Below are 15841 nucleotides of genomic sequence, written 5' to 3' on the forward strand. Positions count from 1 at the left end.
CTGTCCAGGATGGCAGCCACTGCCCATATGCGGGTACTGAGCACTTAAAATGTGGACAGCGATTAGAGCTGACAATACTAGAACTGTGTAGAGAACTAAAATGAGGGATAGGAGTCAGAAGATAAGCATTCAGATTAAAGCAGACACTAGCTGAGGAAACATGAACATCTGTATATTGGGTACAATAACACTTTCCATCCCTAACTCAACAGGTCATTTTAAAAATAAAGTAGGGCCAGGTGCGGTGGCTCACGCCTCTAATCCCAGCACATTGGGAGGCCAAGGTGGCCAGATCACGAGGTCAGGAGATCAAGACCATCCTGGCTAACACCGTGAAACCCCGACTCTACTAAAAATAGAAAAAATTAGCCGGGCGTGGTGGCAGGCGCCTGTAGTCACAGCTACTCGGGAGGCTGAGGCAGGAGAATGGCGTGAACCCGGGAGGCGGAGCTTCCAGTGAGCCGAGATTGCGCCACTGCACTCCAGCCTGGGAGACACAGCGAGACTCCACCTCAAAAACAAAAACAAAAACTAAAAAAAATTAAAAAATAAAAATAAAGTAAAATGACTGGGCACAGTGACTCATGCCTCTAATCTCGGCACTTTGGGAGGCTGAGGCAGGTGGATCATTTTAAGCCAGAAGTTCAAGACCAGCCTGGTCAACTTGGTGAAAACCCGTCTCTACTAAAAATACAAAAATTAGCCAGGCATGGTGGTACGCTCTGGTAGTCCCAGCAGCTACTCCCGAGGCTGAGGCACTAGAATCGCTTGAACCAGAAAGTGGAGGTTAAAGTGAGTCAAGATCACATCACTGCACTCCAGCCTGGGTGACAGAGTGAGACTGTCTCAAAATACATACATACATAAATACATACATACATACATTGAAATAATTACATGAAAAAGTGCTTAATAACTCAAAAATGCTCTACAAACAATGATCTTATTAGTAATACTATTTATATTTTAACATAGTTTTTATTTTGTTTAAGATACCTTTATAATCAATATCAGTTCCTTCTCTATAATTAGCACTGTACTATGATAAAATAATAATCCACCATCGTTGCAAACCTCAAAGAAAACAAGAAGAAAGGTCCACCATCTTTAGAGATTTGGTAAAGCAAGAATGTTGTTTTAGATCTGAAATTTAAAGTTCTCCATTGATTATAAGAAAATCCTTACTATAAGGTTGATACTTACTATAAGGATGAACCAAAATTTAGTGTAGAATTTTTGTAGGGCTTCTATGAGGTTCCCACACAATGAAAACATACACCAAAACAAAAATTTAGAGTAAAATGAACATTCTCCTGATGCTGGAATCCAAAGATAAGGTTTCCATAGCAACAAAATGGAAATTAAATTATGCTAAGCAATAGCAACAAACAATTGGACACTTGCTATAATTCGCAAATCAAAGCTCAAGCATATGCAATTACACTGTTGATATTATTTACTAATATTCAGAAGTGTATTGCCAAAAATCTGTTTTTCTATAATTGAAAAGTACAGGTTTTTGGCTCTGCAGATATATAATCTTAGTTCAAATTTACAAAACGTCCAAAGCCTCTGAGAGGACAAAATAAGGATCCGAATTTTTTTAAGTTGCTCCATGAAGTTACTGAATGGTGATATAATAGCTCAATATTTATAATGCATAATGCACAAATAACACACCATAGATTCTTATATAAAAACTCAATCCTAGAAGATAATCATATATCAACCTATGATTTCTTTATTCTTGCATATAATCTCAACATATTATTTTAAATTATGATAATCATGGAAATATTTACACCTTAAGAAAGTTATTCTTACTGTCCCCTCTATGAAGCAGAAGAGGAAAAAAAGCAGGGGGGGAAGTGAACCTAAGAAGTATGAGCAGTTCTCTAGGTGTTTAATTTCCAACTCAGGCCAGCCTGTCCACTATAAAAATTAAGTATTGAAAAAAAAAATGAAGTAATCTTAAAATTTAAACCAGACAAGGAAGAATTACTTAGTGTCTCCTATAACCAGGCACTTTATATACATCATTTTTTAATACTTATAATAGTCTTTTGAGCCAGAATTTATCCTCATTTTTATTAAAAAAATGATGTGCCTCATGTAGCTAAATAATACATAGAGAGCTAATGGGTGTCAAGTATAGGATTTAAACCTAGGTCTGTATGATTTTAAAACTTGAGGCCGCCGGGTGCAGTGGCTTGTGCCTGTAATCCCAGCACTTTGGGAGGCCGAGATGGGCAGATCACCTGAGGTCGGGAGTTCGAGACCAGCCTGACCAGCATGGAGAAACCCCTTCTCTACTAAAAATACAAAATTATCCGGGCATGATGGCACATGTCTGTAATCCCAGCTACTAGGGAGGCTGAGGCAGAAGAATCACTTAAACCTGGGAGGCAGACGTTGTGGTGAGCCGAGATTGAGCCATTGCACTCCAGCCTGGGCAACAAGAGCAAAACTCCGTCTCAAAAAAAAAAAAAAAAAAACTTGAGGTCAGCCACAGTGACTCATGCCTATAATCCCAGCACTTTGGGAGGTCGAGGCAGGCGGATCAAGACGTCAGGAGTTCAAGACCAACCTAACATGGTGAAACCCCATCTCTACTAAAAATACAAGAATTAGCCAGGCGTGGTGGCGTGCATCTGTAATCCCAGCTACTCAGAAGGCTGAGGCAAGAGAATCGCTTGAACCTGGAAGCGGAGGTTGCAGTGAGCCGAGATCTCGCCACTGCACTCCAGCCTGGACGACAGACCAAGACTCCCTCTCAACAAAAACAAAAACAAAAACAAAAACAAACAAAAAAACTTGAATTATTTAGTAGACGAATGATTTCAACTAGGCTTTGAAATTACTAATCAGATTCCAAAAGGAAATTTGGAAAATATATGTAAGGTTACTTTTTTAAAAATTTTGCCAGTTAGGATATTACTATCAATTCTTGTCATTTTTAAAAAATACACATTTTAATATCTATGAAGAAAAGAAGTTGAGAGGCAGAAATGGGCTTGGCACAGTGGTTCATGCCTGTAATCCCAACACTTAGGGAGGCCAAGGACGGAGGATCACTTGAACCCAGGAGATCAACACCAGCCTGCGCAACATAGGGAGACACCATCTCTAAAAAAAAAATTTTTTTTAATTAGCTGGGTGTGGTGTCACACGCCTGAGGCTGAAGTGAGCTGTAACTTTGCCACTGCACTCAGGCTTGGGCAACAGAGGGAGTTACTGTCTAAAAAATTTTTTTTAAAAATGAGGGGAGATGTTAATGCTTAGGCATTTTACAACCACCAGGTCATGAATCAGTGCTGCTCATGATGGTATTTTCACACTAAGAATAATGTTGTATGACTATATATTCTGTATGTGTTGGTATAAAGGTTTGGCAACTTTATATCAACATTTTAAAGTTTCCTTCTGTTTGCTGAACACTCGATAAATTTGGTTATGTAGTCTGAGAGGAGGAATTCGAGGGAACTGTTCTTCCTTAGAGGGAAAGAAGAATTTGGAGTTTCTAGGGCACAAAAGGAAGAAAGGGTTGCACAAATATGAACATAAAGAAGAGTGAACTAGGTATTCCATGGGGAGAAGCATTGAGTGAACTGTGGGCATCCTTGTTGAAACCAGTTATGTGTTTATAAACGTGTAGAAACAGAAACCTAGGAAGCAGGGGTTGCCATAAGAACTTACAGCCTCCTGCCCCAGAAACACAGAATTCTTGGGGAGATTTGGAATTCCCATAAGGTACAAAATTGTGGGTTTGAGCCTATCATATCTAAAACTTGAAGCTAAGATTTCAGCATGAATTTGTCCTTCAGATCAACTGGCCAGTCATTGAGAATGGTTCTGGTGAAAAAGCAAGTACTGGCACTGTTGAGGGAGAAGGCAAGATATAAAATAAGGAATGCTGCACACAGTGAAGGCCAGGGTAATAACCTGAGGAGACAGGAGATAGGATGTGGTTACTGAGGTAGGAATGAGGGATGGAGAAAAGTGACAGAACAAAATGCTCCAAAATGCCAAAAAGGCAATAGAGTATAAGGGTTAAGAGGAATTTGTGTTCTCAAGACAGAGAGATCTTGGATATGTATCTTGGTTCAAGCCAGTTCCGTGACCACGGAGAAGTTATTTAACTTAAAAGGAAGTTTAGTTTCTGATGTAGGTGCGCTGGCTCACATCTGTAATCCTAGCACTTTGGGAGGCCAAGGTGGGTAGACTGCCTGAGCTCAGGAGTTCGGTATTAGCCTGGGCAACATGGCGAAACCCCATCTCTACTGAAAATGCAAAATATTACCCAGGCATGGTGGTGCGCACCCATACTTGCATCTACTCGGGAAGCCAAGACATGAGAATTGCTTGAAGCCAGGAGGTGGAGGTTTCAGCAAGCTGAGATTGTACCACTGCACTCCAGCCTGGGCAACACAGCAAGACTGTCTCAAAAAAAAAAAAAAAAAAAAAAAAAAAAAAATTAAAGAAAGAAGAAGAAAAAAGAAAGTTTAACTTCTTTAATCTTCAGCTCTCTTGCCTGTAGAGGTAAGAGCCTTACTTCAGCTGAGTTGTGTTTGAGATAGAGTCTCACTCTGTTGCCCAGGCTGGAGTGCAGTGGCGTGATCTTGGCTCACTGCAACCTCCGCCTCCCGGATTCAAGCCATTCTCTTGCCTCAGCCTCCCGAGTAGCTGGGATTACAGGTGCCTGCCACCATGCCCGGCTAATTTTTGTATTTTTAGTAGAGACGGGGTTTCACTATGTTGGGCAGGCTGGGTCAAACTCCTGACCTCACGTGATCCACCCACCTCGGCCTCCAAAAGTGCTGGGATTAGAGGCATGAGCCACTGCACCCGGCCTCGACTGAGCTGTTTTAATGATTAAGTAACATCAATATGTATTCATTATCATTTGTTTTTCATAATAAACATTACTATTATTACCTACTTCTGTTGTGTCTGGTGACAGCTCCTTCTGTTGGTAAAAATTCTCAGTCTGAGATGTGGGAATTCAATTATTATACGACTTACGGTAATAAAATTATGTACCTGCCAAGGGAAAAATGATATACTGCAGTTCTGCTCCCTCATAAATACCAAAACAAAAGCAGAAAAAGTTTAAGTAATGAATTAAAAATGGAAGATTTTCAGACATGAGACTGTTATTTATTTAACAAACATTAATCAGCAGCCACTGTCAGAGAGAAGGGACCACTTCCTTTGTCCTCGGAAGGTTTGTTGAAAATCACTGAAAAGAGGCAGATAAATAGAAGAAAAGGCATACAGATTTATTTCATCATAGTTTTATGTGACACAAAAGCCTTCAGAATGAAGAGCCAAAAATACAGGGGAAATTGTCCTTTTTTACACACAGGTTCAACAAAGTACGGACAGCCATGCAGAAACGTGATTGGACAAAAAGGGAATGATCTAATGTTAATAGACTGAGATCTAATGTTAATAGACTGAGTGGGAAACCATGCAAGACCTGTCTCATTTTTTTGTGTTTGTGTGCCTCTCTGAGTATGTATTCTTTACTTTCAGGTATGGAGAAGGGTTCTAAAATAGGGATCTCATGATCTATGGTCAAACAAAGCAGGTCAGGTAATTTTTTTTGTGACCGGTGTTACACACACACACAAAAAAAAAAGGGAAGAAGGAAAAGTTAGAATAATATTCTTATGTTTTATGACCGACTTTTTAAAAGGGGTTCTGCATTGTGGAAGACAGTGTGGCGATTCCTCAAAGACCTAGAGGCAGAAATACCATTCAACCAGAAATCCCATTACTGGGTATACGCCCTAAGGAATATAACTGGTTCTATTATAAAGATACATGCATGTGTATGTTCACTGTAGCACTATTCACAATAGCAAAGACATGGAATCCACCTAAACGCCCATCAATGACAGACTAGTTAATGTAGTACATATACACCATGGAATACTATGCAGCCATGAAAAAGAACGAGATCAGCCAGGTGCAGTGGCTCATGCCTGTAATCCCAGCACTTTGGGAGGCCAAGGAGGGTGGATAACCTGAGGTTGGGAGTTCAAGACCAGCCTGGCCAACACAGTGAAACCCTGTCTTTACTAAAAATACAAAAATTAGCTGGGTGTGGTGGCACATACCTGTAAACCCAGCTACTCGGAAAGCTGAGGCAGGATAATCGCTTGAACCCAGGAGGCAGAGGTTGCAGTGAGCAAAGATTGTGCCACTGCACTATAGCCTGGGCGACAGAGCGAGACTCCATCTCAAAAAAATAAAAATAAATAAAAGGAACAAGGTCATGTCCTTTGCAGGGACATGGATGGAGCTGTAAGCCATTATTCTCAGCAAATTAAAGCAAGAACAAAAAACCAAATACTGCTGTGTTCTCACTTCTAAGTGGGAGCTGAACGATGAGAACACATGGACTCATCGAGGGGAACAATACACACTGGGGCCTACTGGAGGGTGGGGATGAGGGCAGGGAGAGCATCAGGAAGACTAGCTAATGGATGCTGGGCTTAATGCACCCCAGAACTTGAAAGTTGGAAATTTTTAAAAAAGGGAAGAAAATTTAAATTACATTAAATAATTCTAGCCTATATGCAAAAAAGAAAACAAGATATTTATGTAATTAAAAATACATTTGCACAAAGGCAGTGAATGGGCTGCACAATAAAATATATACATCTGAAGTTAGTGAACAGAAAGAAAAATAGAGGCAATCTCCCCAAACAGAGAAAATTTAAAGAAATAGGAAATACGAAGGTAAGTTTAAAGACATAGAAAACAGTCCAGGTGATCCAACCTATGTTCGTGAAGTGTTTAAGAAAGATGTTGTAGGAACTATGCAGAAGAGGGGTCAGGGAGAAAAAGAGAGAAACAGGAAAGGAAGGAAGGAAAGAATATAATAGAAATATAAACCTTGTCAATGTAAAAACAATACAATACAATACAATACAATACAATAATAAAATCAGTGCAAGGGAAGTGAATAGTGGAAGTGTACTGAAACTCTCATTTTTGTGCAGAGTTAATAGATGCTGTGGCTCTACAAATCAAAACATAGTTGTAAAGGAAACTACCAGAAAAAAACTAAAAATAATAATGTAACTAACACATTTAGGAAATGAAGAAAGAAAAACAGAATTTGGTTAAATGTCTTTTGTAAACCACTTATAAATTACTGGGTTAATGCATATGGTCTAAAATTGATAAATCAAAAATTTAGAATTATAACATCAATTCCAGAAATAATAAAGGGCAATGTGACTACTTCTGGGGGGTAGGACTAACTGAAGAGAAAGTACTAATGAAGAGATCTTTACTTCTAATTTTATACATTTCAGTATCTTTTGATTTATCTGTGCATATGTATATACGGATTATTTTCAAAATTTTTTAAAAAGTTAGGCAATGTAGGAGTCTATGAATACTGTCTTTGATGCCTCTAAAAGATTATATAACGAAGTACTTGGTGAAATCTAGGTCCTTCCAGAATTGACATCACTAAATGCTAACATTTGGTATTAAAACCACCATAAACAATATTTTCTTGTTTACTGTAAAACTGTTGTTGAGGACATTGTTTATGCATGAGTCATTGTTCACTGTATGGGGGGGTCCTTGGGTGAATCTCTTTCAAGGTCAGTGCTAAATAAAGCTTGCTTCTGCTGGGGAAGAAAGAAAAGGGAGGTGGTGGTTCTGGTTTCTATGATCCACCTTTAAAAAGATGGATTCTTATTTATCTGGCTAGCCTTGGAGGAAAAATGAAACTGAGAGACAAGAGGACGAAAAAAGATTAAAAAATAAAACAGCCCTTTTGTTTCTGAGACTACTTCTAAGAGCTTCATTGTAGAGTATTGTTTTCTGAGTCTCAACACTGCTATGTGCAAGTTACTTTCTTCAGGACTAAAGGGCTAAAGGGATAAAAGATGAAGATAAAAAACATAGTCCTTTCCTTCAAAGATTTTAAGCATTAAGCCTAGAAGAGAAAATGAGGCAGGATATAAACAACTACAGTACAATGCAATATATAATAAATGTCATGAGATAGAAAATATCCTTAAGTTTTGAGGAGAGACTGGACATGAGTAGGGGAAAATAAGAAAAAAAATAAATAAGCAAAATTTGAATTTGGCCTTAAAGAAGTATTCCAGTTGATAGAATGTAGTAAAAATACAGGTGAGGAAAAATCACTAATCATAGCATGCCTGAAAATGTAAGCTGCTTACATGAGTAAGACTTAAGAATGAAAAGTATTTTGGGGCTACAACAAAGACAGCTTGGATTGCCTAGCTAAGGAATTAGGACTATATCCCACAAGAATTAAAGAGTCACTGAATGCTAGGGACAAATTCTGAATCTGGCAATTGTACATAGTTTAAATAAAAGCAGAATAAGACAAAAGAGGTAGAGGTAAAATATCAAGATATTATGATCATCCAAATGATAATGAAGGCCCATACTTAGACAATGGCAAAGGAATGAACGAATTCAAGATACAGAAGTAGAAGAAACAACTGAAGGGGCTGAAGCAACAATAGTCAAATAAAAGTGACTAGCAGATTTCTAGCAGCCAGGGGAAGAATAGCTTTTGGAAATTTAGAGAAGTCAGGTCTGGCAGATTGGTCATATAATTCTTTTTTTTTTTTTTTTTTTTTTTTTAAATGAGACAGAGTCTCGCTCTGTCACCCAGGCTGGAGTGCAGTGGCCGGATCTCAGCTCACTGCAAGCTCCGCCTCCCGGGTTCATGCCATTTTCCTGCCTCAGCCTCCCAAGTAGCTGTGACTACAGGCGCTCGCCACCTCGCCCGGCTAGTTTTTTGTATTTTTTAGTAGAGACAGGGTTTCACCGGGTTAGCTGGTCATATAATTCTTTTTTAAATCTGTTCATTTATTTATTCACACATTTATTAAGCATAAGCTATATGTCAGTTGCTAGGGACATAAAGAGGAGTAAGACCTAGTTCCTGTCTTGAAAGTAATAGAGACATGTAACAATTATCATATTAAGTGATATGTTCAATAACAAGAGCTGTAAAATTGGAGGCTAATTTGCAAATGTATCAAAATGCTGCATGACCAATTCCCTAAATTTATTAATCAAAAATATATCTTCAGTAAAACTTTTATTAGATATAAACATATTCATATATTCAATAAATATGATTTTCTTATCAGAATTTTAAGGATCGTCCAATTTGTCAAATGCTGTTCAGACAAGCAATATTAGTATTCTTAAAGTCAGAATCAGCATTTGCAAAGATAGGGAGTATGGTTCAGAGAAATGTAAATAGTTTAATATTCTAGAATGTAAGATAAATAGGGAGAAAAATCAGAAAACATTGGGGTCAGATGATGAGAAGTATAAATATATTTTATTCTATAATTGATGGAAAGTTGCTGAAACTTTCAAGCAGGAGAATCCCTAGAATTCTCAATCTAGAATCCCTTTTCAGAAAATAGTCTGTCCCGCCGGGCGCGGTGGCTCAAGCCTGTAATCCCAGCACTCTGGGAGGCCGAGGCGGACGGATCACGAGGTCAGGAGATCGAGACCATCCTGGCTAACACGGTGAAACCCCGTCTCTACTAAAAATACAAAAAGAAATTAGCCGGGCGTGGTGGCGGGCGTCTGTAGTCCCAGCTACTCCGGAGGCTGAGGCAGGAGAATGGCGTGAACCCGGGAGGCGGAGCTTGCAGTGAGCTGAGATCTGGCCACTGCACTCCAGCCTGGGCGACAGAGCGAGACTCCGTCGCAAAAAAAAAAAAAAAAAGGAAAATAGTCTGTCCCAACCTCACAAGAGGTTTCTTGAAGCCATACTGATACCAGAGAATCTCATCCCTCGATTGCCATAGTTAGATGGATCAGGGACATATGTTCCACTGACTAAGGCCACTCAGATTTTCTCATCTAAGAAGTTAGAATTGTGACATATAGCAACTCAGTCAGTCAGCTGTGGTCTATGTGCCCTGAACTTGTAGAATTAATGTAAATTTAGAAGTTAGGAGTGCCACTCGGGGACCACAGGGAAGAGAGCAAAGAGAACCAGTAAACAGAGATACAAAGCAGTACACATACTTAAAGAAAAGAGAACATGTAGCCCTAAAAAGAAAGCATCCAGTTTCCCGTTTAGTACCCATGGGATCTGGCTATACGTCTTACCCTTAACTGATAACGTCCCCATAGCTTTCCAAAAAATCCAATTTCTGCTTAAGCTAATTTAAGTGGTTTTCTATTTTCCACAACTGTTACTAAACAAGGTTTTGGTGGTTAATCAGATTCTGGTGGTTAATCTGAAGGATAAATTAAAAGAAAAATAGGCTAGAAATAGGTGGAACATTTAAGGTAGAAAAGGAGTTACCAAACAAAAGCAGTAGTAACAAACAGAGGCAGGTATGATGACAGAAAAGTAACCAATATTGTGCAGGGTCTTCAAAGTTTAATTAACATTAGTTTCAGGAAGTACCAATTTCCTCTCAAGACTAGAAGCAACAGAATGTCATGATACCTTTAAGAAAACTATTTCAACAGAATAACTGAGACAGAAGTCATATATGAGTAAGTTAAATAAATGGTAGACAAGGCAACTAAGAAATTTCTTATAAAAAGAAAGAAATTTGAGGGTACAACAGTGTTAAAGAGTATAATAAAAACATGAGATGTGAACTTATTTTTAAGCCAAAAGCTAGTGGATAATGAAAAGCCCCATCCTGCAAAAGAGTAAAACATGATATTCCAGAGCAAGCAAAAGTCCAGGAAAGTATAACCTTAGCAAGAAGAAGCATTTTTTTCTTAAAATTCAGTAGAAATAAAAAGGATGGCTAAAATTCCAAGAAATTTGAAAGTAAAGACAAGAAAACTTGAGGAAACTCACATGGTTGAAGAGCACATATCACTCACTACATAGAGATGAGTGATATGCTGAGAAGAAAGGAGCAGGAGTAGGTTGGATGACAGAAAACAACATTAAAAGTATGAGCCACAACTGGAGAATGGGATGGGTGTCAACAAGAGCTAAGACAAGGATGACCTTTACTGACCCAAAGCTTCAGGAGATAAAATTAAAAAAAAAAAACAAAAGAACCACAAATTGATATAATAAGGAAAAAGTGAGGTATTACTGAGCTAGGTAAGGATAAGTTCAGGTACAGTTCAATACATAACCTAGCATGATGTAACTCTAACTGGCAAAAATTTATCAAATTTGCAAGTCAGAGTTAGGCTAATAAAGCTATTTGCAGATGTTTCTATCCTAAAAGCTGAAAAGTGCTCTATTTTAAATTTGCATTATAAAGAAGTCTGGTAGACATTTCAAAATAATGTTTTTAAACATTAAAATAACTCAGACCTATCTCCATATTCAAAAATCAAAGCTATTAAATAAACAGCAATGAGATGCCACGATATACTTATTAGAATAACCAAAATCCAGAACACTGACAACACCAAATACTAGAGATGGTGTGGAACAACAAAAACTCTTATTGTCGGGAATACAAAATAGTTCAGCCACTTTGGAGGGCAGTTTGGGAGTTTCTTACAAATCTATTCTTACCGTACAATTGGACACCCTGGTATTTAACCGAAGGAGCTGAAAAGTTGCGTTCACACAAAAACTTACATAGGATGTTTATAGCATTTTATTCATAACTGCCAAAACTTAGAAGCAAGCAAGATGTCCTTCAGTAGGTGAATGAATAAACTGGGGTACACACAGACAATGGGATATTATTCAGCACTAAAAAGAAATAAGCTATCAAGTTATGAAAAGACGTGGAGGAAAATTAAATGCTTATTTCTAAGTGAAAGAAACCAATGTAAAATGGCTACACATTGTATGATTCCAACTGCAAGAGATTTTCCCAAAGGCAAAACTATGGAAATTGTAAAAAGATCAGTGGTTGCCAGGGGATGTAGGAGAGGGAAGGATGAATAGGTAGAGCACAGAGAATAAGCTTAGTGCAGTGATACTATTCTGTATGATACTATAAGGCTGGATACACGTCATTATACATTTGTACAAACCCATAGAATGCACAACATCAAGATGTGTGCACTCTGGGCTCTGGATGATGATGATGTGTCAATAAAGGTTCATCAACTGTAACAAATGTACTCTTGTGGGGGATGTCGATAATGTATACATACATATGTAGGGACGCAGGTTTTTGAGAAATCTCTAGACCTTTCTCTCAATTTTGCTGTGGACCTAAAACTGCTTTAAATAAATGAAGTCTATTAAAAAACAACAACTCCAGATAAGCTGACTTAAATCTAAAAAATAAAACTGCAAAATTCTTAGCAGCAAACTTGTGTGACTATCTTTTAAACCCAGGATAGGGAATAATTTATTTAAAAGGGCATGAAAAGCAATTACAGTAAGTCCTCACTTAACACTGTTGATGGGTTCTTGGAACTGTGACTTTAAGAGTAACAATGTGCTGCAGGTCCTTTAATAAAGCTGTTTTGTCAATATCATTTCTTTTCTTTGAGACAGGGTCTCACTATGCTCCCCAGGTTAGAGTGCAATGACCTGATTCCAGCTTACTGCAGCCTTAACTCTTGGTCTCAAGTCATCCTCTCACCTCCACCTCCCAAGTAGCTGGGACTACAGGTGTGCATCACCACTTCTGGCTAATGTTTCTTTGTTTATAATATCACTTCCTTATAACATTGATGAGAAAAAAGAAACTGGTTTCATTATACGTTGTTTTGCTTAAAGTCAGTTCCCAAGAACCAATCAATGACATCAAGTGAGGACTTACTGTATGATAAATAATGGACAAATTTGACTTAAGAATTTTTTTTATCGAAAGATGCACAGCAATGACAAAAACTGTATTTAGGATTCTGAGTTTGTAAATACTAGTAAACTGTGCAGACGATTAATATTTTGCTTTATATCCAGTATTAAATCTGATCAACTCCAGCATTTTAATGGCAAGCTATGAAAATACCTAAATAACTGCTCACATAATCTTACGGAATATACTGCCCTTTAAACAAAAGAATAAAATATTATTAATGACTAATAATTAGTTTGCAACGGAGAGATATGGAATTGGAAAATAAGCAATTGATGAACTGTATAATTTTTGCTATTTCTTTGCTTCTGAATTTACTCGTTAACTAAATTAACCTAGCATTTGAGCGCCTAGTATGTGTGAAGCAATACACTATTTTATACAACTTCCTATAGTTGTTCATTTGGATAGTTTACAAATCCCCAGGCCATAAACTATTAATATAACTTTACCCTTTCTACTCCAAATGTACAATAGATAGTAAATGCAAGCCTGTTGATGATAATGATGTAAATTATTCTAAGTATTTGCCAAAGAAGGTAAAAGCATTTAAAACTGTCCCTCCCACACAACCCCAATAAAAGAAAGTGAAAAAGTTAGGAACTGAAAGACATTCACAATGTACACACAGGATTAACATAAGCAATATAAAGAACTCTTATAAACCAATAAGAAAAACAAAAATAGGCAAGAGACATAAATAGGAATTTCACTGAAGAAGCCACATGAGAAAGGCCGGCAAACTTAAAAAGAAGTGTTCTACATCAGTGACAACCAGGAAAATGTGCATCAAGATAAAAAATAAGGCAACATTTTACACCCTTTTGATGTGTAAAACTTAAGAAGAGAATATCAAGTGTAGGAGAGGATGGATAACCAAAGGATCTTTTATTTCATATACTGCTAATATGAATATAAATTGGTGCAACCATATTGAAAGTTCTGCATCATCTCTTAAGTTGAACATTCACCTACCCTATGAGGTAGCAATGCTACCTCCAGGTGTATAATAGAAACTGTGGCACATACACAGTAGGAAACATGCACAGACTGTCCATAGGATCTTTGCTTATAATTACAAACAAAACAAAACAAAAAACAGAAAATAACTGCCCAACAAGGGAGAGTGGATAAATATCCAAACATCCACCAAAGGAGAGTTAATGAATATTTCACTCAATGAAATATTATACAGCAATTTAAATGAATGACTATAGCACCATGCAAAAATGTGGATCAATCTTATTTATAATAGGTGAAAAATCAAGTTCAAAAAGATTATATTCACAATTCTATACAAACAACTAAAAGACGTTTAGATTTACATGTCCAACTAACCTATACACAGTAGTCTCCTTTTATCCACCGAGAGACCCTCAGTAAATGCCTAAAACCATGAACAGTACTTAACTGTATATACACTTTTCCTTTAACATGCACACTGATGCTAAAGTTTAATTTATAAATTAGGCACAGTAAGCGTTAATCAACTAATAATAAAATAGAACAATTATAACTATACTGTAATTACAGTTATGAGTGTGGTCTCTCTCAAAGTATCTTAGTACTTATAAATATCTTATAGTACTATACTGTACTCACCTATTTTTGGACTACAGTTGACCATGGGTAACTGAAACCGTGGATAAGGAGGGACTACTATATAAGGAAGAGAATGAACACAGGACTCAAAAATGATGACCTAGATGACAAGAAGGTGGAAATAGAGGGATAGAATAGAGGAAAACTATAGGTAGGTTAAAGCTCCTAGCTTGTTTTGAGAGAGGGGGAGTGGTGGTCCATGAGTACTTATTAAAATGTTTGATAGACAGATGATTAATCCAAGCAGTGTGCCTGATGTTTAATACATTTTTTAAAAATCCAAAAGTTGCATAAAATTTGTTCAATGACAATTCTGAAACAGGGAGAACAAACATCTCCTTAGAGAATCCCTAAGGTAGCAACTACAGGGAAGGGAAAACGACATGATTAATGTATAAAATATACGATACTCAGGCCAGGTACAGTAGCTCACATCTGTAATCCAGGCACTTTGGGAGGCCAAGGCAGGTGGATCGCTGGAGTCCAGCAGTTCAAAACCAACCTGGGCAACATGGCAAAACCCTGTCTCTCCAAAAAAATATAAAAATCAGCCATGCATGGTGGCTCACACCTGTAGTACCAGCTACTCGGGAGGCTAAGGTGGGCAAATCACTTGAGCCCAGGAAGCAGAGGTTGCAGTGAGCCGAGATCACATCACTGCACTTCAAGCTAGGTGACACAGCAAGATCCTGTCTCAAAAATAAAAAATATATATATATAAAACTTTCAGCACATGTATTGTGTGGTATGTATTCTATAATCAAAAATAAATTCCAAATTTTGTCATAACTACATTCCATTAAATTAAGGTATATATGAGCTAGGGCAGTAAAACTTTCACCAATTTGATAAGTCACTGTCAAATTTCCAAAAGAGATAAATCCTAACAGTATTATATAAGTCTTGTATATCCACTCATCTTTATGAGGCACTTCAACACTACCTTCACATCTAAGGTGTTTACTGTCATCAAGTACACTGTCCGATGCTTTCCTGATCTTCATTTTTTACAGGCAATATTTATGTATATAATGTCACACAAATTTCATTTTTGTGATTGCAAAAAAAGCCAAGTATGGTAACAGAGCTAGTTTCAAACAAGATGTCATCAGATAAAATTAAGAGAAGCTAGACATGCATCAAGATAAAGGTTCTCTATTTCTGTTTTATTAAGGAATTACTTTTTCATTAGTATATTTTTCCCACTCTCAATTTTAAATCTTTTTGAAGCTTTTAACCAGTTTTCAACTTTGCTGTCAAGTTTGAACTCTGCTGTATATCAAAAGTTAATCATATTAAATGTCATATACTCTAGAGTAAAACTGGTTTTTGAAATAATATAGACATTTGACAATTATCAGCACACTGTATTTTATGAGGGAATAATGTATAATTAACTGTTTTATTCAAATACCATTTATGATATGGAAGTAACATTATTTTAGGTGATGTTT

General features: G+C 37.2%; 1 protein-coding gene across 3 annotated transcripts in view; it reads right to left on the reverse strand.

Annotated features, from left to right (window-relative positions):
- Positions 1–15841, reverse strand: part of PKN2 (protein kinase N2) — a 162817-nt gene that overhangs the window by 140804 nt on the left and 6172 nt on the right. Inside the window, exon 2 of one of the 3 annotated variants that reach the window (XM_077953236.1) lies at positions 4301–4436. The exons of the other annotated variants lie outside the window; for them this stretch is intronic. Coding sequence (XP_077809362.1) covers positions 4301–4324 — 24 coding nt within the window. The 5' untranslated portion in view covers positions 4325–4436. The remainder of the gene's footprint in view (positions 1–4300; positions 4437–15841) is intronic. 3 annotated transcript variants of the gene reach the window in all.

Source organism: Macaca mulatta, chromosome 1, assembly GCF_049350105.2.
Source record: "Macaca mulatta isolate MMU2019108-1 chromosome 1, T2T-MMU8v2.0, whole genome shotgun sequence".
NCBI lineage: Eukaryota > Metazoa > Chordata > Mammalia > Primates > Cercopithecidae > Macaca > Macaca mulatta.